The sequence below is a fragment of the Triplophysa rosa genome, linkage group LG21 (genome assembly GCF_024868665.1).
Source record: "Triplophysa rosa linkage group LG21, Trosa_1v2, whole genome shotgun sequence".
Classification (NCBI taxonomy): Eukaryota; Metazoa; Chordata; class Actinopteri; order Cypriniformes; family Nemacheilidae; genus Triplophysa; species Triplophysa rosa.
In genome coordinates, this window is record NC_079910.1 from 17,161,160 (window position 1) to 17,188,638 (window position 27,479).

The 27,479-nt window shown below is 38.3% G+C and overlaps 1 protein-coding gene across 3 annotated transcripts; it reads left to right on the top strand.

Annotated features, from left to right (window-relative positions):
• mybpha (myosin binding protein Ha) lies at window positions 1-27,087 on the top strand. 3 transcript variants are annotated; one of them, XM_057320221.1, is made up of 14 exons: window positions 1-194; window positions 1,389-1,433; window positions 1,837-1,902; window positions 2,415-2,549; window positions 3,223-3,390; window positions 6,556-6,644; window positions 6,738-6,933; window positions 7,391-7,530; window positions 14,486-14,645; window positions 16,515-16,651; window positions 19,938-20,124; window positions 20,360-20,399; window positions 25,500-25,541; window positions 26,102-27,087. In XM_057320221.1, the coding sequence occupies exons 1-12, from the start codon at window positions 8-10 to the stop codon at window positions 20,386-20,388; spliced, it is 1,539 nt and encodes a 512-aa protein (XP_057176204.1). In that variant the 5' UTR covers window positions 1-7; the 3' UTR covers window positions 20,389-20,399; window positions 25,500-25,541; window positions 26,102-27,087. The 3 variants fall into 3 exon arrangements, with proteins under 3 accessions (XP_057176204.1, XP_057176202.1, XP_057176203.1); XM_057320219.1 differs by lacking the exon at window positions 1,389-1,433; XM_057320220.1 differs by lacking the exons at window positions 1,389-1,433; window positions 25,500-25,541; window positions 26,102-27,087 and adding an exon at window positions 23,520-23,751.
• The last annotated feature ends 392 nt before the right edge of the window (window positions 27,088-27,479 follow it).

A 27,479-nucleotide genomic window follows, 5' to 3' on the forward strand; every position in this document is an offset into this window, starting at 1 on the left:
TCCCACCATGCCAGCCAAACCAGCACCCATTAAAAAGTCAGCCAAGAAGGCTGTTGTTAAAGAGGAGAAGCCGGCAGAGCCCGAGCCTGCGCCCCAGGCTCCCCCCGCAGAAGCACCACCACCACCAGCAGACGCACCTCCAGCTGAACCTGCCCCAGCTGACACCACCCCCCCAGAAGCACCTGCTCCTGAAGGTACTAAAGCAATGTTGAGCATACTGCATTCGCTCTATGACTATTGATACACATAGTATTTTATTATGTTTTAATGTTGTAACAGTGTAGTAATAGTGTTTTAGTGGAGTCTTTACAACATTTTTGTAAAATAAATAGGAAATGAATGAAGCCCGTAAGACATCCTGGTGCCAGTTTAGCAGCAATAACAATCTGCTTTATTATACTGTTATAAAAGCAACATAAATGTTTATGGGAGTGTTTTAAAAAAAATCTTCACCACTTGCGTAAGAGAGGATAAACCTAACAAGACTATTAAATGCCCTTCTGGAATACTTGATTCTGATAGGTCAATTACATGATTCATAATAGTGTAGTTCAGTGTATCATTTACATCACATACAGTAGGAAACCTATACTGCTGTGTATAGAGGCATTGAAATGTATGACCACCCACCGCTAACATGAACCTAACATCACCTAACATTTATTTAACATGTAACACTAGCTACTACTACCCCTGCTGCTAAGACGGCTGCTGACCATTGACATTTGACCCCCGCTAGGGGTAAAGATAACAAGGTTGGGTATTATAATCGGAGTATTTTATTTATACGAATGTTATCGCCATGTCATCTATGTTGGCCAACACTAACTAGCCTGTTCTTTCAAAATGTCTCTGACATGCATGTGCCTTCATGAATATTTAACACAATATTTACATGATCTTTTGTTGTCTGTACTCTTAAAAATAAAGGTGCTAGAAAGGCCTCTTCACAGCGATACCATGGAAAACCCCTGGTTTGATTGCTTCTTCATTTCTTGTCTTTTTATAGTCTGTCAAACCTTTTGAGGTTCTGTGAATGTTAATGGGTCATTTTAGACATACACTCCGGCAGAGTTCCCGTCAGAAACCTTTATTTTTAAGAGTGTAGGAAGCCGATATTTTCACAGCTTGAGGGGAGAAACTACATCACGACACTTTAGCGGTCTGTCACTTGTTTCTATTTCATTCAGCTCATCTTTGTATCTGCCTTGTAGCTCGGGCTGCAATGTACTAAGGTCATTTGTGATTATTGCTTGAGTGTTTACATGTAAAACTAACAGGAAAACTAGCATGTAGCATTGTTAAGAAAGGTATTTTGAAGAGGACTAATGTTTTGAGCGGCTTTTGAGCAGCAAAGAGCTAATAAAAGTGTAACAATCTGCTCTCAGGCCCTGCTGAGGAAGCTCCTCCTCCCACTGATGCTCCAGCTGAGGGTAAAGCTCTTTTGGTTTGATCACATAACCCATTCAGATTGATCAGTCACGTGATTTATCCTGCTTTTTCTACTCTGAGCATGAAAAACAAGACTGTTACTTTTTAAAAACATTTTTTAAAACATGTTTTAAGGGTTTTTTAGATGTTCACTTAAGTGGCGGAGATACTCTAGTGACCTCTATGTGGAAAAGGGTTCATTTCAGAGTTTGAGATTAGAATCTTTTTGAGATTTACCCTTCAGAAAAATGACCATTTTTAGAGATTGCAATTTATTCAGAGAAAATTCAGTTTAATGCCGGTGGTAAAATCTTAAAAACCTTCAAATTCAATCGTACTTTAATACTTGAAATAATTTGAAAGATTTCATTATAATCCTAATATTCTTGCATGTGTGAACTTCAGCTGCCCCTGCTGAACCTGCACCTGTAGAAGAACCGCCTAGAGCACCAACACCACCTCCTTCAGCAGGTAAGCATCACTCCAACCATCCATCCATCAATCATCTGTCCGTTCAAAGACATCTCATCTTTCCAAATTCCACCCATGCTTCTGTCTATTCTATGATACCTGTCCATTAATTTACCCAAATACATCCATACATCCATGCATCCATCCCTTCATTTATTAATTCTAACCCTAAACATTTATGCACCCATCAAATTGCATTTATCTGTCCACCAATTCAGATCACTCATGCATATATCCATTTGTCCAATCATCTATCCACCCAACCACGCAACTCCATCCATCCAAATTCCATCCATTCATTTGTCTATTCAATGACACCTGTCCATTAATTTACCCATCCAATTATACAATCATTGGTTCTGGTCCTAGATTCTGATTGTTGTGTCATTTCTTGAGGCTTATGGCTTTATACTCCACCAGCTCAACCTATAATTCATCAAATCCGTCAATTTGCCTCTCATAATACTTCAACACATTCTACAGAAGTTCTTTTGTCTCAACTGAATGTGCAGTGCCCACAAGTGCTCCTCTAAACCTCACCGTGGACGATGTCAATGACACCTCAGTCAGTCTTAAATGGAGATCCCCCGAGACCATCGGAAAGGGTGGACTGGATGGATACACAGTGGAATACTGCAAGGAAGGATGTGCGTACATTTCCTCAAAATTGCTGATAAGCTCGTTAGATCATGGCTGGTGTTTCAATCATCAAGCCTTCATCTTGAAACCAAACCAAACCAAGCCGAACTATCAGATGTCACCAGAAAAGTAGGTTGTATGACTATCTGTTGTAGCACCTGTCTTAGAAGTGTCATCAGCAGACTGATTTATAACCAGCCCCAGTAAGTCTCCCTATTAGGAAGAGATGCTTTCAACCAACTGTCACTCTATCTGCACACACCACATTTAGATTTGTGGATCTATACTGACATCACCATGACATCATGTGTTTGTGTTATAAAATTCTTATTTGGTTTTTACAGTATCTTAGATTATTTTAGGCTCCAGAATTTTGTTTCTCAAACTCTAATGCTGGGTTCACACCAAACGCGTTTCACGCTCTTTATTACTCGCGGGAAAAGTTCGTTATTTTCGCATGAGTGACGCAAGCTGACAAATATTTTCAAACTTTGCGGAATACAAGATTGACGCGAGTTTGCAGCAATCGCACCGCCAGATACACGTCATTCGCAGCACCTGCCGCGAGTTCGCATCTTTGCATTGACTTTGTAAGTAATTTACTTGCGCAAAACGCTTAATTCACCTTTGGTGTGAACCCAGTGTTAGGTTTTCATCGTCTATCCATTTTACACCATGCAGCTTCTGAATGGGTGGTCGCCAATGTCGAGCTCACCCCCTCCAACCACCTTGTCATGAAGAACCTGACAACTGGGGACCTGCTTAACATCCGTGTGGTGGGCGTGAACGCCGGGGGCCGGAGCGAGCCTGCCACCCTGCCTCAGCCTGTTGTCATCCGAGAGATCTTGGGTGAGGGTTTACATCACCTATTCTACAGTGACTACATTGTAGTTTACATTCCTGTAGCTCAACTGGTAGAGGTCATGGAGGTCAGGAAACATGCATACTGACAAAATGTATACCTTGAATTCATTGTAAGTCACTGTGGATGACAGCGTATGCCAGAGGGGTAAATGTAGATGTTATAAAAGAAAGCCCCGGCTAACGTAGCAAAACGTTGAAGCTCAGGTTACAGCGCGTGTTCGTCAGTGGATGGGCCGCAGCCTCGTGCTACCTCTCTTCCCCTCAATGGTTTCAACAGCTGTGGGTATATAAATCCCATTGGCTTGTGCTGACAAGAGCTTTCATTAGCATTTAAATTACAAACATAGAGAGCCGAGGTAAGGCTGTCAATGCAATCTGAGCCTGCGGGCTGAGGACGGTTGTAAACACATATGTCGTCCTTCTAAATGTAGCGAAGGTGGTTATGAATAATTGTGTATTTTTATAAGCATATTTATGTAGCAAAAGGATCGTTTGAAATGCTTAAGGTACCCTCGCCTAGCGTGACTTGTGCGACTTGTTTTTATTTGGTGTTTATGCACTTGACCACTCTCATTGGTGGATCTGTTGTGGTCTCACTGCCCAACGTGGAACTTGACCTTGACTTGATTTATTGTTAAAACAAAGAATTACATTTGGATTCCTGGTTTAATGTAAATGTATACATTAGATATTGATTATTTTCAAAAGGAATTCTGTGCCTACTGAATAATAATAGATAAGAATATATCTCACTGGTTTTCAATGGAATGAAGATTTTTTCAAACAAATCCGTTAGACCATATCTTAGCTTTTACAGCTTTGCATTGAAAAAGATTATAAAATGAGTTACCCCACATTTTTAAAATACAACTTATGGGGGCAGTTTCCTGGACAGGGATGAACTTAAACCAAGACTAGGCCTTAGTTAAATCAAGATATTTAAGTCATTTTTAAAAACATAATTTACAAAAAAACATTAATGGTGTACGTCTTGAGACAAAACAACCACACTTATATATTTTAAGATATGTCATTGCAAGTTGTTTTCGATCAAGAAACTTCTAACATTTAAGTAAGTCTGGGACTAAGCTTAAACCCTGTCCGGGAAACCACCCCATTATGTATTGATGGTTTGACCAAGACAACATATATTACCATCTTTATTTGTTTCAAATAACCCAATAGAGTTTCTGGACTAAAGTCATTATCTTACTATGATTACACAATGTTATAATTAGGCTAAAATGACATGACTATATGTTGGCATTATACAGAATCAAAGGGTCCGATGTGTTCATATATTTGGGTTTAGCTTGTGAATGTTGTGAAGGATGGCAGCGATTCAAGACCTCATACAGGATTACATGTTCAAACGTCGCCTGTTAAAAGATTTGAAAGAAGGGTTTCACACATACAAGCGCAGACGTTAGGGAAATCAGGTCAGGTATTGCAAGGCACTCTGCAGGGGAATGTGACCTAACCTTCACAGTTGAACCGCGTCAGCAATCTGTGCTGCTTCACAGACAGAAACAAGGTGCAAATAGTTTCCTTTAATAATGAATGAGCGTGGTGCTCCTGCAGTCCTGGGACATAACTGGGAAATGTAGTTATTAGGGAGGATTACAGGCCTGCTGAGCGGGATTTGGGATGTTGAGCTCTCTGCTGAGTGATAGTACCATCGTGTGCTCAGAGAGAACAGCCAAAAGATTTCGATCGTAAGGTTCGAGGCTGTCTCATTGGTGGCACAATGCTAGGACAGTTTCCTTGAGTTTAGGTTGGTAGTCTTTTTGAATATTATAATGAAAAATAAGATTCACTACAGTCATAATGAATCGTGTCAGTCTTTACAATCGCCACGTCACTTTTCTGTCAATCCTTTTATTGGTTGCATACATGGTTAAAATTGGGCTATGCTTGTATGAAATGCATTACATGTATTCAAGAAACTAGTTTCAAAAGTTGAGTCTCCTGTTCCCAAATGCTGGCCTTTAATATCAGTGATGTTGACCTTAAGAAGTGTTTGACATAGATCTATTTTTGGATTATATAAGTGGTTCTCAAACTGTGGTAGGTGTACCACTAGTGGTACTCGAAGAGACCCCTAGTGGCACGTGATAAGACAGGAAACTAATAACTCTTTAGATTCATTTCGTGTTTTAAATAAAATAGATAAATAAATAAAAAAAACCTTAGCTTTGTATACTGTGGTGGGCTATATGAGACCAGTTTTACTGAGCTTATGCTTTTTGTTGTCCTTATGTTGTACAGAATACATCTCATTTAGCCCATGTGCAATTTTAATATCGTTGTATGGAAAACAAAAGAAGATAATTTGAGAAATAGCTCAGTGCTTTTATGTCCATACAATGGAAGTCAATGGGGTCAGTATTGTTTGGTTACCAACATTCTGCAAAATATCGTCTTTTGTGGTCTAAAGAGGTTAAATCAGTCATAATGCATGTTGCGATTTATTTTTGACGCGCCGCTTTGACAAGAGTCGCTGCAGTAAAGTGCGAGTCTAATAGAAAGTGAAACGAGACAGACTGACTGACTTAAAACAGACCCTATAATCACCACCTTATACCACACCTGTCCCATTTATAATCTGATCTCTAGATATCTGTTTGTTATTTACAGCTGTTCTCTGCAATGTTTATGCACATATTTATACTTAGGATATCTTCTGTGTTAAATATTCTTCCCACATGGTCTGTCTTTAATATAGGTTTGTAGTCTTTCTGCAAGTCCCCACAAAGCAAAAAATCCCCCATAGGATCCCCGTTTACAAAAATAAGTGTTTTGTGTCTTGTAAGTATTTGAATGATTAATAATACATTAGAATTGGAGGACGATGTGTATCTAATCACGAGGTAAGTAAAGATTCTCAGCTCTACTATTAACTTTAGTGTTTATTAATGTGATTTTCTATGGAGGTCATTAGGTGGTACTTGGAACAACGCATTTTATTAAAGGTGGTACTTAGTCTGAAAAGTTTGAGAACCACTGATCTAAGATATGTTGCTATGGACTACCTTTCCAATATGCACCATAAATAAACCCACTGAAACAAAGATAATTCTATCCAACTTAAAGGATGTTATGAATAAATGTCCTATCCAAATGTTTTATTATAAATCTCATTTCTTTCAGATCGGCCCAAGATTCGTGCGCCCCGTGCCCTGAGGTCAAAATACATCAGGCAAGTTGGAGCACAGGTCAACCTTGTCATACCATTCACTGTAAGTCAAGTCTTTAATAAATATCTGTGATGATTAGATTGTAGGTTACACATCCCATGATCCTTTGTTAATCATATATTTTCTGTTTTATAGGGCAAACCTAAACCTGTGATATCATGGATCAAGGACGGCCAGCCTTTGGATACAAAGAAGGTGAACATCCGCAACAGCGACAAGGACAGCATACTCTTTATCCGCAAGGCGGAGAGAGACGACTCGGGCGTCTACGAGATGACCGTGAAGGTGGACAGCTTTGAAGACAAGACTACCCTCGTAATTCAGATCGTCGGTGAGACACAGCGTGATCCAGAGACCTTTCGTTTCAGTGCAGTCTCCTTCTGTTCACTTCCCATTTCCACTCTCAGTTCACTGACGATAGCTGTGTCCCAATTGGGGGGCTGCAACCTTCTAAGGTCGCGGACTAAAAAAACGAGGACTTGTTCTTCAAAGTACACAGCCTCAAAAGAAGCGATTATTTAAAAATTTCAAGCCGTTACAGTCGCGCAATGAATCTCGGGATAGCCAAAGCTGTGAAGGATACATTCGTTCTATCCTTTAAAATCAACGGAAATAAGGTTGCATTTTGGGGCTGCATTTGAAGCTACAGCCTTACCAGCCTTCAGTAGAGTCTTAGTCTTAAAATGCAGCCTTCAATGAACGCAGCCCCCGAATTGGGACACCGTCACTGTGTCAAATGACCCATACTTAGACTAGATTCATTTTAATGGTTGGACATCTATGTGTAGATTTGCCTGGACCTCCTGCATCAGCCAAACTGGTTGACACCTGGGGCTTCAATGCAGCTTTGGAATGGACCCCTACCAAAGACAGCGGCAACACTGACATCACGGGATACACCGTTCAGAAGGCAGACAAGAAAACCGGAGTAAGTAATCCGTTGCTGCCAGATTGATGGTGAAAAAATGTATCAATTTTTAGTGTACACTGTACAAAATGTCTTAAAGGGATAGTTCACCCAAACATAAAAATTGTCATCATTTATTCACCCCCATTGAACACAAAGGAAGATATTTTGATGTCCTGCTTTTATGTCCATACAATGGAAGTCAATGGGGTCACTATTGTTTGTTAACCAACATTCTCTAAAATATCGTCTTTTGTGTTCTAAAGAAGGAAAGACATGACATTAGGATGAGTAAATGATGAAGGGGGCCCTTGTTTTACTACTTAGGGGCCCTTGTTTTGGGACAATTGCCGTCATACTTAAAGGCAAAGTTTTATTTAGACACCTGCCAAGTCAATCTAGAGCAAGAGTCCTGAGAGTCTGTATATGGACATCACACTCGTCTATCTATAAGCTTGTATACGGGTGTCGGAGGTCTGGGTCACATGGGTCGTGGTAAGAGATCGTAAAGTTGGGAAGACGTGAGCGCTGACAGACAGAGAGATGTGTGTGATGACCGCTCATTACTCAGAGACTATCACGATGAGAAATCAAAATACTAAATGGCCGGCCTGATCACGAGTTTCTGAATGTTTGTGGTACATTAATAATCACTTAGTCTTAATGGAACTGAATGTCAAAGTCACAACTTCTCAATATTTGACACCTGTTGTAGACATGGTTTTGTTTACGACGTGTTTATTAGATGGAACGCACCAGAGGTGTATTTTTAGGTCTTAAACCTCATTTAGTGACACATATTATCCTGTTCATCATATTTAACCGAAAGGGGAATTTAGCACCCGCTGATGGTGTGGTTGATTTGGTGTCGGTTTAGTGTGTGATTAATGCACTAAATTGCGCCAAATGGGAACACGCATCCCCAAATGTAATACTATTTGTAACATGAATCAATTTCACAATATAGTGTGTTTCAACTAAGATGTATTTAAGACTTTATTTAAAGTCACATTACTTTTTCAGCATACGGAAATGTAATAATGTGCACATATTGAATATCCATATATAAAATACATGTTTTTTATATGCCCAATCCATATATGAACCTTATTAGAAAATGGAACAATTTCATATATTGACATATATGGACATATGTTTACACAAAATACATGACACACAAAAACATATGTTTATGTATGTTTAATATATTTATTGTCATATATGGAATGTGTATAATTATTAATATATGTATTTTGAATTAAGTGTTATATATAAATTAGACATATATGTGACATGTTCACTTATATATGCAATAATATTTTAATTATGAAATATGTGGTTTCATATTAGATCTTTTAATACGGGATCTTTGAACTTCAAAATTATCTTCTAAAGGACTACTTAAATGAGCACTTTCAACAAGTTGATATGATTTATTAGGGTCTTCATGAAATGTCTGGAACATATTTTGCTTAAAAACACTCAATGGCTGTGTAAACAAAACCCTTCTTGCCTCGTCAAAAACAGCTATGCTCACAGCAACCCGTTTTGGTGCATGTCTCTTTAAATGATAATGGCCCGGTTTCACAAACAAGGTTTAAGGCTAGTCCCAGACTAAAATGAATGTGTGACCTGCCTCACTCAATATAACTTGCCCAGAAATATCTTAAAATATATCAGTGCCATTGTTTTGTCTCAAGATGCACACCAGTAATGTATTCTTCTAAGGCATTTTTAAAAAAGCAACATAAATATCTTAATTCAACTAAAGCATAGTCCTGGCTTAAGCTAAGCCGTGTCTGTGAAACCGGGCCAATGAGTTACAGCGAACCCCACCCCCCTTATGTCCGGTGTGTCAACACAACACATGTGTAATACTGCCATGGCAATGGTTTAGCTAAATTATGTTTCCTGACCTCCTCTGCGGTTAGTTTTGTTTTAAACGTCTCAAATCATTCGTCCGGAGACTAAAAAATCTGTCCAGCAAACAGCGCTTCATGTTGTGCGTATGCTTACCTAAAATCCACGGAATGCGCACCTGCAAATCTCAGCGGAATTACGTGGATTTTAGCACTTGTCGTTGAGAAGTTATAACGTTACACACACAACGTGAGAGCTAGTTTGCTGTGACAGATTTTTCAGCCTAAGCACGAATGATTTGAGACGTTTAAAACGAAACTAACCGCAGTGTTTGCCCATGTTCATTAGCAAAACAAACAGCTTGCCGCAGCTGAACATATTAACGCACATAATGTATTAACATTCATACAGCTCAACTCCAAGTGTCCATCTGTACTTATATACAGTGAGTTTAACACTGGCTTTGAATGTTCTATTTAGTCCGTGACTGACTTAGCTCACTTCGCTATCATATGCTAACGTTATCCTCCTATATATACGATACATGTACGTCAATTCAGACTGTTGATAAATATGACTTACATCGGCAGTTTTGTCTAGTTCAGTTGGTCTCGATCCCTCTTGAGGAACAACTTTGAAGCTAATCCTGCTTGTACTGTCCCAGGTTGAAAAAGCACTCCGGTTTGAAGTGATTTGCGCAAACAAGCAGGTTTTTACTTATGGTTTCTGAGGGATTTCCACTAAAAATAAAATAAATCCACTCCTGTCTCTTCCTAGGTTTGGACTCTGTGCAGCGACTACATTGCAGGTTGTCCATGAACTTTAGCCATGGCGTCACGTACACCGCTGTCGCTAGTGAAAACAACAATGGCGGCAGCGCCGTGGGTGGAATTGTGTAGATTAAGGGGCGGTAATATTATAATAAAATCCTGCTTCTACGTCACATCAGGAGCGAAATCTGAACGGCTTGATTTCTCACATGCTTGCAGGGAAAGACACACCAAAACAAAGTTACTGGGATCTTGTATTTCACGTTTTCTGGGTTGCTAGATGCACCGGGGACTCGATTATAGCACTTAAAATAGAAAGAAATGGACTTTCATGCAATGGGTCCTTTAATAGAGGATGTAGACATGTATCTACAAAGTTGCAATATAATGCACATTCCATACCTTTAATATTAAATGTACAATAAGCTAGAAAAAGTGACATATCTTTATTTAAATAGAAAAAATCTTATTAAGATGCACAATCAATCAAAACACTGAACAGGCAAAAGAAACAGAACATTAACCAATTTTAGTGGGTTAGCTAAAGCGCTGCAGTTTTGTGTTCCCACATCTTGGTTAGTTTTTACTTTATTGCCATCCCCAACATGCACATGGTGATGAAACTTCTGGATCACTGCATCTGTAAGAAATCAGTAAAAGTTGGGTTATTATAAAATAATTAAAATGTATTGATTTACTAGGCCTAGTTACTTACTAGTTATGTTTAAACTTAAACTAAGATTAAAAATCAAATTGTCTGAAACCCTATATTTCAGAAAGTGTCTAACATTTTAAAGCAACTTTTTAACTTTGATAGTGTTGGTTGGGACAGCAAACTAAACTTGATCTTAGTCGACATGGTGTTAAAATATATTTAATCTGCTTAAATCTTGCAATCCAACACTGTGCCAAAGTTTAATTTTGCTTTTAAGTTAGACATGTGCCTAAAGCTTAAAACTACATTTAAGATGTAACTACCTATATGAGGTAAATATATTGAGTTGGTAAAGATAAAGATTATTTTTAAAAAGTGGAATATTAATTATGTCGTAAAATGTTCCCACATACCACTTGATCTGAGCTTCACCTTCCTAATGACAAGGCAGAACAACAAGCTAGCCTACATGCCCATGCAAATAGCTCTACAGACACGAAGAATTATACTATAGTGACCCAAGTGTTCAGTGACGGAGTTCACAGCTAAGGTTATAATTTAATTTGCTATTTAGCATCAATTAAATAAACAGTTGACATTCATAACTAATGAGGTCACTGTTTCGGCATGAAGAAAGCTATTATATAAGACAATTGATTTGTTCACATGTAAATTGCAGATGCTTGTTTAGGTTTTAATAAAATAGGTAAACTTTATTGGGTATAGATGCTCCATCATTCACATCACTGACATCCACAATCTGCAGGTTCAGTCTCCATTTCTATTTTCTGAGAATTTCTGGACTAGTTGGACTCATTACCTTTTCATGGAGTAACTGTGGGACACAAACAGGAACAGCACAATTATCAGCAAAGATATGAACAAAATTGACTACCAAAGCTTAAAGGGTAACTCGGGACAAAAATGAAAATTCTGCAATTAATTACCCACCCTAAAGTAGTTTAATATCTGTATGACCTCCATGTTTCCCCAAAACGCAAATGTTTGCAATGTTTGTTTGCGTACAAAAAGTATCCTCGTCACATTATATTAATTTATACTGAACCACCGGAGTCGCGTGGACATTTTTACGATGTCTTTAGGCACTTTCAGCGCTTTGAAGATTGGTTGCGTTGCGATCTAAGGAGGAGTCAGAAAGCTTCCAAAACTACCTTCATTTGCGTTTTTGGGAGAAATGGAGGTCATACAGATGTTAAACTACTCGAGGGTGGGTAATTAATGGCAGAATTTTCATTTTTGGCTGGAGTTACCCTTTAAACATATTTTCAAAACCCTACAGTCAGATCCTTTAGTGTACTTAGTGTAGTCTGTACCTTTATGCAATATGCACATGTAACTTATGTGCTTATGAACCCACCATAGGCATGTCACTGACATGTCAATGTACTTGGTGCAATATAACCAAGTACTGTACTGTATTAGTTAAAGTTGCTTGTATTAGAGTCATTCCATTTTGTGCCGCTTGATAGTTCTAGTCAAGACCAGACTGATGTTATATCACATTATATATTTCCTCCATTACTTTTTTCAGACAGCTTCAATTCATTTTCAAATGTAACTTAGTTGCATTGCTTATCCAGTGAAAATGAGCTTATAGTATCTCTTTATACAGATTCATTTACCCAAATATATTAACTAATGTACTCGAGCTGCAAAAACATCAATGCAGCTGTAATCATAAAAACACTGACAGGGAAATAGGAACAGACGCTTTTGTGCAAAACAATTATATAATTGAATATGTCACTAATATTAGCATATGATAAAGAGTAAATTACCTGCACATCTCATACGAGCGTTTCATCCAGTGCTCCACAGGTCTGTCTTCGACAGTCAATAAAATCATCGTCGTTTCAACTTTATGTGAAGGTGCTGGCACATTTATTATCCCTCACTTGCTAAGAAACATCTCAACTCAGATGACTGTTTAGTCATTGCTCTCCGCCATTCGCGCGCATTTGTGTTTGAATTCGCAAAGTGGTATTGTGAGGTTCAAGCACAATCGCGCATGTAGTAACATATAATGTGACCATAGATGCAATGATGAGAGCGCATATGGACAAAAAGTTAAATCAAGTGTTTTTTTCCCCCACACAACTCTACAATACATTCCTTATTCTACAACAAGTAACTTATCCAATAATTGACATTTAGTCTTAGCATATTGACATTTTTTTGAACATGTTATTTTTTAATCTGTAGTTTTTCCCTGGGAAAACGGAATTGAAACATTAAACAAATTAAGCAAAAAGTAATTTGATCATTTAATCATTTACAGTAAACAATATATTTTAGGCATATATGGCTAATAAATTTGCATATATAAATTCATTATATATTGTTAACAAATGGTGAAAACATATAATACCATATAAAAATGTGATATATATTAACATATATGGTCACAACATGCAATACCATATAAAAATTAATCACATACATACTTTAAATATATGTTTACTACGGGCATTTCAAAATAAAATTTCAAGACATTTAACTCTCTTCTTTGCCCCTTCCTCCCCCGCCAACTTCACCTTTGACTACGGAGGACTTCGCTGTATTTTTCACTGAGAAAACATCATCCATCAGCAAACAATTCTCAGCACCTCAGACCTCGGTACACACTACCCTCACTTCAAACATTGAACTCTCCTCTTTCGCCCCACTGACTGACACTGAAGTCACCAGACTTCTCACCAGCCACCCCACCACCTGTACCCTTGACCCAATCCCCTCCCATCTCCTTCAGGCCATATCCAGCACGCCTCGACTTCCAACAGCCCAAAAGGGCTCATGTGACACCCCTTTTCATCTCTCTCCACTGGCTACCGGTTGAAGCCCGTATCAGATTCAAGTCACTAATGCTTGCCTACAGGACTCTCAATGGATCTGCACCAGCATACTTTCACACCCTCCTACACTCCTACACTCCTACACCCCATCAAGAACTCTGCGTTCAGCAAACCAGCGGCGTCTTGTATTGCCTTCTCATAAGGGCAGTAAATCGCTTTCCTGCTCATTCTCCTTCACAACTCCTTCCTGGTGGAACATTCTTCCTAACTCAGTCCGGTCAACCACATCTCTCACAACACTCAAAAAACTACTTAAAACCCATCTCTTCTGTGAATACTTGACAGACAAATGAAAAAAAAAAACTAACCCTCTCTCTTTCTCTCAACAGGTAGTAATCTGGCTTTTGTTGAAACCAGTAACTTTGTATTAGCACCTATTGTATTATTGCTCCTGTATGACATATCGATTATTGCTCCCTGAACTCTCTGTAAGTCGCTTTGGATAAAAGCATCTGCTAAATGACTAAATGTAAATATGTTCTAAACATATATCTATATATATCCAGAAGATGTGTTAATAATATTATTATATTATATGTAACATATATGGCAAGATCACTACTGATATAGGGACATATGTTACATTTCTGTATGTTTATCACCTTAAATTTGATTCTAGATCGTAAGGAAATAACAATAAGGTTTTTGCACTAAATTACTACACCAAATGCTAAAAAAATTGCTTCGATGTTTACTGAATCATCCATGTATTTTTATTCGCTTTAGAAATACTCAGTTCTCTATTAAAATGTGTAATAGTAAAGTGGAGAGTGTTGAAGTGGACGGATTTGTTTTAACAGTATTGTTGTTTTTGACAGGACTGGTTCACGGTTCTAGATCACTTCCACAGGCTCAACGCCACAGTCTCTGACCTTGTGATGGGAAATTCATACAGCTTTAGAGTTTTCACTGAAAACATGGTCGGAAGGAGCGAAAGCGCTGCCGTCACGAAAAACGTTGCTCATATTCAGAAAACAGGTGAGGTCACGTCGCTTCTTTTGTTTTTCGTTTATCACATGGGCGTGTGAAGTTGGTAACAATATTTCATGAGAATACACAACTTCCTTTGAATGGCCATCAGTGGAGATGTTCTTCAAGACCAGACTGTTGTGGTTACAGCATCTACCAGTGGAATTAGCAGAATGGATCAAGCCGTCTAATTTACGTCATTTGAGATTGGTAGTCACTAGAGGGCGGAAGAGCATTTTCAGATTTTAATTTAAGATTATGAGGGCACATGAATTTTAAAAGTGAATGGCCCACATTGGTAAGATATTTACAATAAACGCTGCAATATTTCATTTCATGAAAATAGGAATTGTCCTTTTAAATTTCACTGGGACTAAACACATCAGGTCGTTTTGTTACCACTAGACAAATGACTACGTTTACATGCACATCAATAAAGTGATTATTTCCAATAATCAGAGTGCAGTAACATGTTTACATGACATGAGAACACCTCTTAATTTGCTCCCGTTTACACGGAAGTTTTATTAGTCTGATTATTTGTTATAATACAGAGTACAAACGATGCTCTCCGGTTCAGTAGGTATGTGTTACTGGCTACCGTTTTAATATATTCGCATCAAATGCTCTGACTCTTTGTACAGAAAACTATTGGCTATGATATCAGTGCTAATCATGGTTTTCATTCCTCACATCAGAAGTGCATCTGCATTCCAGCATGGATTATGCTGGTGTGGTCGTGTGAAACTGTCTTCCGTCGACATGAATTCACATAAAGTACAAGGATCTAGTTAACGGTTACATTTAACTGCTGAGGTTTCCTCAGCCTCTCATCCCGAGCTGTTGCTGACAGAATGCTTCTGCAGTACAAGGTGCCTTTTTGCTAAGCACAGGTTTTGCTGAACTGAACAGTTCTCAAATGCAACATTAATCACTTTATCACCAAAGAAAGCTTAGCTAGACATTTGGCTGCAACTTTGCATCTTAAATCGGCCAAAGACCACCCACCTTGAAAGAGGTGTCTGACTCCTAGACATATGTACATACACGTTGCATTTATTGCTTTGGCCCAGTCCTTCAATGTGTCAGAGGCGCCATTGTATTAGGAATGGCAAAACTGCTCTATAAACATACTAGTGAAGGGGGAGCTGCAAACTTTTGGCAAGACAGCACAGTTTACATTTCTTAGCCAATTTTATTGGCTGACAAGTGTGCGCGCGCACTATTACTTATGACAATAAATAAATCAATAGAGACAAATCATAGACCATCAAAATTGGTTGATAAAAATAAACATTATTGTGCTTTTTTCTTGAAAACCCACATCTTCTTCATTCGCTTGTATATGTTTTTTTGGCAGTCTTGCCCTCCTCAATATGGTGGCGTCAGTGGCCCATGATTCAGCAGCCAATGTGTATCTACGAACAGTAGTTGGCAAAAGTGATAATATTTTCTTTTAATGACCCCTCAGGTTAAATTAAACCGACAAAATATGAGATGTATATTACAAAATGGGCAAAACACCAAACCTTTAAGGTGTTTATTGGACAAAATGATTTGGAAAAAAGGCAAACCACAGTGTATCAAGGAATATGGCTTTTATCCGTTTATACAACCAAAATGCTAAACTACAATTTTATCAGCTATTAATATTTGTTGATCAGATCTTGTAGAAGATCATATTAATTTTAGCGCAAAATATGCTTCAAGCTGTTATCCAACAAACTGTGGGAGGTTTGTGGGCATGTTGTGAGGTTAAGGTTTCTATAAGATAAGCAAACCGTACAGAAATTGTTGTCTTGACGTAATGGCATAAAATAGCTATACCCTTTGTACAACTGTCAGTCCCGGCTGAGGTTGTTGTCTCCTGTCCTGTAGGTATTGTCTACAAGCCGCTGGAGTACAAGGAACATGATTTCAGCGAGGCTCCCAAGTTCACAGCCCCCCTCAGTGACAGGGCAGCAACTGTGGGCTACACCATGAAACTACTGTGTGCGGTTCGAGGCACACCAAAGGTACAGATGATTTTTTTACATGCTTTTTGTTAATGCTTACAAACTGTATGAATAGCTAAATACTAATTTATGAATACTTGTCATGTGATGGCTAAAGGGAAGCTCACAATGGCTTTCCAGCAACAGAAGTCATTCATTTTCAAGTGATGTAAAGTAACAGAGGCCATTGGCAATGCAACAGAGTTAAGCAAAAGATCAGGAATGCAGTATGCCAACTACCAATAGAAGTGCAATCATCTTCATTCCTTGAACTTCATTGCTTGGAGTCCCAGAAGTTGCCATTATGCTACAAATATACTTCTGAAGAAGCGTTCGTCGTAATCTAACAATAGATGTTGATAATCCAACAATGCCATCATCAGATCCAGAAGTCCTTGGATTTGAGCTCAATAAATAGACAGTATGTATTCCCATAAATCTGAAGTACATGTGCTGTAGTCATAAAGTAGTAAAAGTACATCTCCACTGGCTGTTCTGCTGACCACTGAAGCCAGTTGGTAGATAGTCATGCATGGACTGCGTTGGCTTGTCATTCTCAAGGAGAGGAATGAAGACTCAAGTTTCGAGAACAGCTGAGATACATGCAAATCTAGGCTGAATGCAGGTCCTGATGTAGGATCTGCATTCTAGGACAGCTCGTAATCCCTTATTATTAAAGCTTGTTATGTGGGTCCTCTATCCATTTGATGGTAACAAGGCTGATGTGTCGAGTGATTCGAGTATGAACGCACTGGGATGTTTCAATGTTTATGTACACTGGTCAGTGTTCACTGCATTTCAGGACAGAGAATGTAAGTGAGCAGTGGTTTTTTATAAAGTTTCTGTATTTTCTCTCGCTTCAAGAACACTTGGAAAACCATTCAGTAGAACGTGCAATATCGCTTCACTGAAGCATGGCCTAAGCAATGTGATAAAACATTACCGAATTAATACAATACAGAAATACGTTTGCAGTTGACCTGTCATTCCAAACCTGTTTCCAAACTGTCTTTCTTCAGCAGAACACAAAAGAAGATATTTTGATAAACTGTGGTAACCAAACAACCTAGGAACCCTTTGACTTCCACTGTATGGACACAAAACCACCGAGACATTTCTCGAAAAATCTTCTTTTGTGTTCCGCATAGAAAAGAGTCATATGTAGGGTGAATAAACTGTGAACTTTCCCTTTAAGTAGCCAGAAATTCAGAGATGTGTTAAATTTTAAATAAGAACTGTGAAGCTCAACCACATACTTGATGGGGGCCACTTTCCAGTTGGCAATAACACAACGCGTCTTCAGCCTGTAAGATGCAGAAGGAAACTTTAAACCTTCAAAGCCACCATGATGTTTCTCATAGAAAGAGATCATGGTCATAAGGATTTCTTCAACAGGCTGAGTATTTTTAGATACTTCTGCCCATTAACAAGTAATGCAAATGGTCTTCTCATGCAAATTTGATATTGCCAATGAGGTCAACTACAATTTAACTGGATAGGAGAATACGTTGGCGGACATGCTTCATATACGATTCTCTGAGAAGAATAAGTGTATTGATATACTGTATATCTGAATTAGTCTGTTATGTTCATCTATTTTGCTCAAATGCATACAGTAGCTATGACAGTAAGAGGGCTTGATGGTATTGTTACCAGCTACTGTTACTCCATTATTGTATAAAAGTCCAGAGTTATTTAGAATAAGAGCCAGCTGGTACTTTGAAAATCGAACTGCTCAAATATTTTACCGATGGTACCGCCACTGTCAAAAAATAAAATACAGAGAAATACGCCACTGACAAATAGATGCCATTTAGTGGAGTAAGATCTGTACCCACAACCTTATGCTAAGGCAAGAAATATTCCTCTGAGCCACAAGCTACCATAGAAGGCTGAACCCCCCAAGACTGAAATCCTAGAATCGCCCCTTACCTAAACCTGCCCAAAACTACTCCCCGGCCACTTTTGACCCACGTGTTAATGATGGTTTTGGACCCTTCGAGTTTAACTGGTGAAAGCGAGAAGAAATTTTGCACCTGATTGACGCCATCTGTGTAGGACCCCATCCCCAGAGGAGCTTTCAACAGCAAGGTTCTCTTATTCCGAAAGATAAGTCAGGATTCATTTGGGTATCACCGGTTGTCCAGCATCATCAGGTTACTGCAAACAGAATCCTAAAATGCTTCTTTAAACATGACCTAAGCAATACAGTAACATGCCGTTCCAGTTGATGGAGCTTGAGCGGGCAGAAATTCTGAGACTGAGACGTGTGAAATTTTATATAAAGCACTATGATGCCTGTCAGTGTGTCAGGGATAAATTCAGTGAGGCTAGAGGGTCATTAGCACTGCAGTTTAGAATCGTTTGAGTTACAGCAGTTGACAACATTACTGAGGATGTAATAAATGTGTCGTGGTTTGCCATCCATGAATTACGCTTTCTTTTATCAGGGTCAGAAAATTCGTAAATATTTTTGGTTAAACATGAACAAAAATCAGTAATTGACCAAGGACATAAAAATGTGTGCTGAAAACGATCTTTCTTTACTCTGATTCGCAACAATACGTTTACAATAGTGATTTAAAATATAACTGTCACATACAATTTTGATAGCAAATCTACAAGTACTTGCAATTTTATGATTTAAACAGAGATGGCGATAGAGAGGCACAAGTCATTGAAAGAAATTTCAACCTGATCTCACAGGAGTTTGTAATTATTCGACAAAAATGTAAAAAATATTTCATACGACTTCATACTGATTAGACACCTCGTAAGATAGTTGTGAATTGCCATGAGTTTGTGTTGGTGTTATTAACATTGTTTATTATTTTACGTTATTATTACTTCAATGTTTACAATAGTTACGAATCTGATATTTTCCCCTCTGTGTACTAGAACAGAATTTTTAAAGAATATCTTATGGCGACTTTTTTACAAACTGAAAGTAAATGAGGACTGAGACTGTCAAATTACAAAACGTTCCTTGAAAGTATGATGTACAGTAATTGTAAAAGTATGATACAGTGAAAGTATGATCACTGTCACACTGTGTGATTTATATACAATAGCTGTCGAACTTTAAGTGATTACTCACTGATAAACCTGCCCTCTAGTGGTCTGTTAGCCGCTATGACTGAATCATTCTTATTTGTAAACAAACTATTCAAACTAGTTTGTGGAAAAGACCTCCTAATCTACTGTTTAAAGTGCATGCAAAACAGACGCATTACTAATGACTTTGCCGTTATCTTTGGTTACATCCGTTAAAAACGGCTCGCTTTGTTTATCTGTTCTGTGTCTGCAGCCTAAGATCGAGTGGCTGAAGAATCAGATGGTTATAGGGGACGATCCCAAATACAGGCAGATCAACAGCCAGGGAGTTTGCTCACTCGAAATTCGCAAACCGTCCAGCTTTGATGGCGGAGTCTACACCTGCAGGGCCAAGAATGCTCTGGGTGAAGCTACAGTGGCCTGCAAGCTGGAGGTCAAAAGTAAGCACAGGATCATTTTCTCTGTGACTGTAACAAATGCTACTGAATGCATTTTCAGCCGATTGTTGAGACAGTGATCCTTTGAGGTGTTTATCCTGTAGTGGAACTGCAAGTAAGCGTTTTGCTTGCTGAGCTGGTTTAAAATGACATGTATGTAATGAATAATGTGTATGAATGTATACAGTACATGAAGGCATTTGCTGAGATGTAATCAGTTACACTTTTCTTTCACCAGAGGTGATCGTTCAAGAAGAGAAGAAATAAACAGGTCACAGGTCAGTTAAACATTCTGTTAAATCAATAAAAAACTCTAACGTATAAGTTACTTTAAACATTGTCGGTTGCAAAGTCACAAACTGTATATTTTGCAAATATGTTTTATAACAATTGTATTGTGATCTGTATTAGGTTTTCTTTCCTGTAATACAAAATTTGAAGTTTCAACATAACTACAAAGTAGAACAAATGTATTTGTTTAACACATACAGTAAATATCATTTAAACAGTACATAATCCTCATCACTGTAATTTTCACTGTGAAAATGAAAAGAGAATTATCATGTAAATGTTACAGTGAACAAAATCTGAATGCTCCAAATGAATTGTATCCTTTCTTTGTGTTTTGCGGTGAAACTTGATCTGCACTAACAAATTTATTAAAGGTTCACTTATTTACATCTACAGATAAAGTTATATAATCAGGCAGTGTTGGGCAAGTTACTCTGGAAATGTAATTAAATTACTGATTACTCCTTTTAAAAGTAATTAGTTACACTACTCGTTACATTACTACTGTCAGGACTCTGTCCTTCCTGTTACAAGTTCTCATGCTCATTGGACGGAGTCGTGACAGAACCACGTCTTCTGGGTTTATGTTGCGTTTTGTGTGGAGACACGTGGCTTTGTTGTCACTTTCACCGCGTGTCATCCTGTCTTGTCTCTCAGCCCCGCCTCCTGTCTCCCGTAATCTTACTTTGAGTGTTAATCCCAGTCACCTGCCCGTCACCTACCGTATGTAATTATCCTTCATTAGTTTTCCCTTATATAATGCACCTTTGTTCTCTGTCTGTTGCCGGTTGGTTGTCTAACACGTTGTCTTCGCTTCATCGTGTCTTTGTAGAGTAAGTCTCGATCTATCCTTGTGTTCACTCGTTCTCTTTATTTTATTCCCCCACGTGGGAAGTGTTTATTTTGTATTTTTTGAAGTCTTACCTGTTTTCCCCCTCGTGGGATTTTGTTTTATGTGTTTCTTGTTCAAATAAAAACCTTTTTTGTTGTACATATCGTCTGCGATTGGGTTCTGTCATTCAGTTCCGTGACAACTACCCCCCACCCCTCAAAAACACAAAATAACCTCTTTAGCCTTCTCAAGACTTAACTTTATTAGGAAGTGCATACTCAACTCTATCTCGTCTTTAATTATTTTAATACATTCTTTCTGCTTATTCCATACTAAAGCCTATCATAAATAATAATAATTAAACTCTGTGACATTTTAACTTAAAATATTTTTTCATATGTTAACTAGTATTTCTAAACCTGCATACTCCATAATGTAAAAAGTCTCTCCTTAGTTTCTTATAACTTGTATATCTTAACTAGTGCTTCTGCATATTTCTATGATGATTTCTTCGTCATTTAACAAATATAACAGCAAAAACTAGTCTGACAAAACATAACATGTTTCTAATAGCAGCCTGGCACTCGACAGTAGAAGATGATTCATTGCTCTCCGTGCGCGGTGACGTTACTTTCTCCAGAAGTTTAACCGTGCTGTACTGCCCTTTCAGGTTGTTTTTCGCGGGAGAGAGGGTTTTGCTTACCTCCACATGACCGACAACACACAACAATGTTCTTGCCTTTGACAGAAATAAACTCAAAATAATGATTGTATTTCCAGCTACAGAACGCATACGTTTCTCTCTCCATGCTGAGTTTGTTTTCGCTGGTAGTACCAAAGATTGTCTTGTTATAGGGAGATGTATGGGTCTGTAATACTTACAATTGGAGCATAAAGGCTAACATCTGTGTCTAGTCTCCTTGCCTGTGTTCCGCGCGGCGATAACATTGGCCGTTACGAGTTTTTAGCTTAAGGTGGCAGGCTTTCCATGGAGTGGCTTTGGTAATACTCTCCGCGCAGGCGTGTTTCAGTTTGATGACGTCGCGGGTGCGACAGGCAGGCATCCAGACTTTGAAAAAGCTATTTCGCTTTTTACAATTTAAATGATAAAACGATACAACGGCAACGATGTAACGCAGCTGTAACGTATAGTTACCTGGACTTGGAACTATAATCTAATTACTATTTTAGGAATTATAACGCGTTAAATTACTCCATTACCAAAAAAGTAATCAAACTACAGTAACACGTTACTGCCCAACACTGTAATCATGTCACACTTTAGATTATGGTCTATCCTCACTATTAACTAACTAATAACTACAATTTTTGCCTTAATAAACTCCTACTTACTGTTTATAAGGTAGTTTTTAGGTTTAGGTATTGGGTAGGATTCCGTAAAAACTGCTGAATGCACACTTTGCCTCCAGGAAGGACAGAGATACTGTACAACCTAAGAAGAAACATAACTGCAGACCTGTTTTTCCCTTTAGCACATTTTGTGGGGGTTTTTTGTATCGCAGTATCTTACATGCGATGGCAGCTGTTTTCACTTACGGGACCTCCATACATGGAGGCCGCTGCAAACTGTGAGAATGTAGCCGCTCTCACTCAAGGAGGTCAGAGGGTCTGATAATGGCTGTGTGTGCTAAAAATGAAACTGTGACATAGCGGGACATGACCACATTACCACATTGCAGAGAACGGAAAACAGCCCATCCCCAGTGTCTGCCTAACTTGCGATCAAAAAGTTGCATTTGTTACAAATTCAAGCAACACATAAAACAACTGTAGGAGTTTATTTTTAAAAATCTTTTGAAGGTTTCATTTGTTGACATCACTTAACTTCATTATGCTATTGCTGAAGTGAATTTTGTTTATTTTTAACCCCAAAAAGTGTTTGATAGCAGATTCAATTCACTCTTAAAGACCAAGTGATATCAAAACAAAAGTTTTTTTCCTTTTATTAAAAATAGGTTAGCCTTAAGGACGTCAATAAACTGATATGCTCCTACGTGCTGACAGTCTGGCATGTGCGCTCAAAAAAAATCTAGAAATTCCATCACGCTACACTTCAGCCTCACGTCAAAGTTAGAATCTGAATAGTCCCACCCTCTTCACTATGAGAGCTGCAGAAGTGGGACAGAAGCCTCATATCAGCCACTTATTTGCACATTTATTATGTCCTACATGGTGAATGAAACACAATGCACTAGATGGGAGATGGGGGATGATCCAGACAGTCTAACCATCAACATTAAAGTCTTCATTTCAGTTTATAGTCGAGCGTCGGACCTACGCCATAGCCTACGCAGAGCCGCGTACCCTACGCCGCAGCCTGAAGCGCACCTCTCAAAAAATGTAACAACGTGTCAACTCAACGCGGACCCTACATGGACCGCAAGTGCTGGGATTGGTCTGTTTGAACTCCTCCCTCAGGTCAAAAAACTCTACGATAGAGTCATATTTACTCAAACGCATTTCTGAATGAATTATCTAAGTAAATTATTTGTGATTATGTATTAAACATCTCAAATCTGCAACAAAAGTGACTGTTTACTTGATGCTATCACTGCTAATGCTTCTCAAATGAGCTGCTTCTTCGGCTCTTGTCTTGGTTACACAAGCAACACGCGCGTGGACACTGACGCCTACTGGTCATTGCCTGTCGACGCGGACAACGACGTAGAAGTATAAATGAAAACTGACACGTAGGCCGCGTAGGTCCGATGCTCGAGTATAAATTTACCTTTAATTTCGTGTTAGTGTCACGCGAGCAGTTGCACATAAGTGTACTCCGGTTCAGAGACACGATAGCACATAGCTGATCATTTCCGCGCAAATCCGCTGAGAAAACAAAACGTATCTGACCCGTTTCAAGTCACAGAATGTTGTATGTTAAGGCTATATGGAAGAGATCAGACATCACAGCCTTGATGAGGAAAGGAGAAGATAAACGCCAGTGTCACTCACCAACGTAAATAACAAGCTTCAAATGATATAGACTTTTACACCACTGTGGCTATTATATATGTCAGGCAGACTGTGAGCAGTAAACAAAGCGCTATTGGTTATTTTAAAAGGGGGCGTGGTCACTCGATATGTCTCGCTCGCTGCATTTTTCAGTTAAATTACGTCAACATATCAAATAATGCTGCGCGTTCCAAGGCATTGCAGTGGGCCTTTAAAGATCAACTGTACAGCTTATTCGTTTTTTTTATACCATAGTCTTATAGCCGATTTTGATTGGCTGGAAGGTGTGCAATAAAACCGTTTAACGCATAGGTAGTTCCAGAGCCGAAACACTTTGATCTCGCTGCCACGTGGTCACATAAATCATGGAGTGCTCAATAGTTCCAAACAAATCCTTGTTGTCAACCTATTTGAATGGATTTTAGCGAGCAACTATATTTGCATAAGTTTTGCTAAATATATTAGCACATTGTGTCCTATGAATACTATGTTGACTACATATTTAGCAGCATTTTGTCCGGAGAGTAATATGAATATAAGATCTATGAATATAAGATATGTCCGACCAACTTGTTAAAATGTATAATCATGCCGTTATTTCACCAACTGTACAGCAAATGCGTTTGGGAGACATTGAAATGAATGGGCTTCAGTGCAGTGTTTGGAACTATTGGTCACTCCATGACACGAGTTACTTCCACATTCCATTCTTCCCTACGGGCATCTACGCGAGTGTCGTAACTCTGTTTTTAAATGGCTCTGGGTAGTTCCAGTCAGTTTGATCAAAGTTTGAAATTAACTGATGAAAATAACTGTCATTTTCACCTATCTGATCAAAAATGATCATCAATAACAGCTTTAACTTGGCAAATGACCATGATATAAGTGGGATAATCCACAGCTATGCATTAAAGGATATTAATGCACTTCACAGAGGCCTCCACGTCTGGCTGTGGATTATCCCTTACTTGTAACCAGTACCTTGTTTAAGGGGGAATCCCCATAATCAGTATCAATATGGATCTCAGAGAATTTAAGAATTCAGATAGTTCCAAATAAAATGTTAGTGGTGCTTGTACAAACCTCACCACCATAAATCTTAAAGTGTCTTTATGACTTTCCTCAAAGTCTTTAGTGTTCTACTGATATTACTAGGTGGTTGTTTATTGTCCCACCCTTTGTGAGGTTCATTTTCAATGTAAAACTGGTTTTATATTTGGGTCACAGTTTACTTTAAAGATTGACTTTATGGCTTCATATAGTGGTTTTATGTCTCTTTCAGTTCCTGTTGAGCAGCAGAAAGCAAGACCTTAGATATAAAATGGTGAGCAAACTTGAATTTATACCACAAAGCATCTTCATTTCTTCTGTTAAAATGATTTAACATCCTGTATTTATGCGAATTTTGCTATTGTAAAAAGTGACTTATTGGTTACAGTATGTGTGATATACATCTGACAAATAAAGAAAATGACCAGTAATTTATCATATGCAGGCTAGCAATGCTTGTGGTTCAAGAGTAAGCTAGAAAAGTACAAATGCAACAAGTAGAAAATAACCAAAGCTCATGTTCTATCTAGTGCGATTAACCACACACACACTTTGTTCAACTACACCATGGTTCAGTTTCACAGACAAGGCTTAAGACAAGTCCCAGACTAAAATGAATGTTTGTACTATCTTTACTGAAAATAACTTGCCCTGACATATTTTAAAACAGACCAGTGCCATAAGCGACTTAAATATCTTAATTTAACTAAGGCATAGTCCTGGCTTAAGCTAAGCCTTGTTTGTGAAACCGGGCCCATGTGTTTAAACTCTGAGGCATTCTGGGTAATGGAGTTTCCATTTTTCTGACACTTTCCACTTTCTCTTCTGTTCCAGATGTTTACAGTGGTGCTGGAAGATGAGCTGAAGTGTGTACAATAATCGAGCCTCAACCTTGTTTCTGTGATTACTTCTTTGAATAAAATATAAGAAACATTTCAAAATTACTTTAAGGGGTTATAACAATTCTTGAGTGCTAACAGGAGGAGTTCGGTTATATATAATTTTATATTGTTGGCTTGTTGCAACTATTTACAACTTTTTTGTTTTGTTAATAAGACCCTCGTTGTAACGGAGTGTGTTTCCGATTAAAAGAAAACAAATTCAAAACACCTTTTATTACAAACGTACATGATATTGCACAAATGGTTATGAATTAGTTGCTTGCTCTTTAAAATGTATTTTGTCTCTGGATAAAGTCCTGCACCGTGGAGAGTTTTATTGATTTTATTTTAAACGGTGCTGTTGTAAACCGGCCTGTATCACTTGTTAAAGATAAAGTTTAGAGTCAGTGCTGTTTTGAACAGCAGTCACAGATCTATTTGTGCAACACTGCCATATTGGCTGAGTAAAGGAAGCTGCCATATGAAGGGTTTTAAATTTAGGATTTGTGGTCATTTGTTCTTGTTCAGAAGGTTTGAACAGAGAGAGGTGAACAAGATTTACATCTGCATTTACAGTTTAACTCCTACTAACTCACATGAGACATCATCTTTTCCAGACTAAAGTTCTACTTAACCGCAAAACGTTATCAAAGTGTCACAATCCAAAGCAGCAAACTATTGTTTCTGCCCATGAGCCAGTTTGCAACTCATCTTGAGTTTCGACGTCCTTGCTTTGCTGTCGGGTTACTACGTTAAAAAAACCCACCCCAGCTGTGGTTGCAGGATGTAGGTTCACCACTTGTCAGACGAGCAGAGTGTTATTTAGAAACAAAAATGACTAATATTGATACCTTACTCATAATCTATAAAAAATGCAACATGTCTGAGAAATGAAACACTGTAATGTAAAGATTTCAGTAATAAAGTCAAAATTGTAATATGTCTCACATGTTGTCTCTTTTATCGACTAGCATTACTGCAACAATATCATTTAGTCAACACTGTGTTGTGAATACTTAAAAAGACAGAACTGTCTTTCCAAATTTGATGACTTTCTGAAATCGATAAAAAACAGAAACACGTTTGTCTGTAATGTGACTGCACTGGCTTCTGCTTAAACATTCTTCGTGTGGTTCAGTGCATCAAAGTGTTGAAGCAGCATTCTATCAACTTCCTGTTTTCTCATTGTGTCATTACCATTTGTCGATTACGTATATTCTTCTTCACACAAGAAATGTAACATTGACTTACCACTTTTCTTCGGAACACATGCGTGAAAAACAGTGCCTCTACAATCATGAGATAAATTCATCCAAAAATCACAATAAACA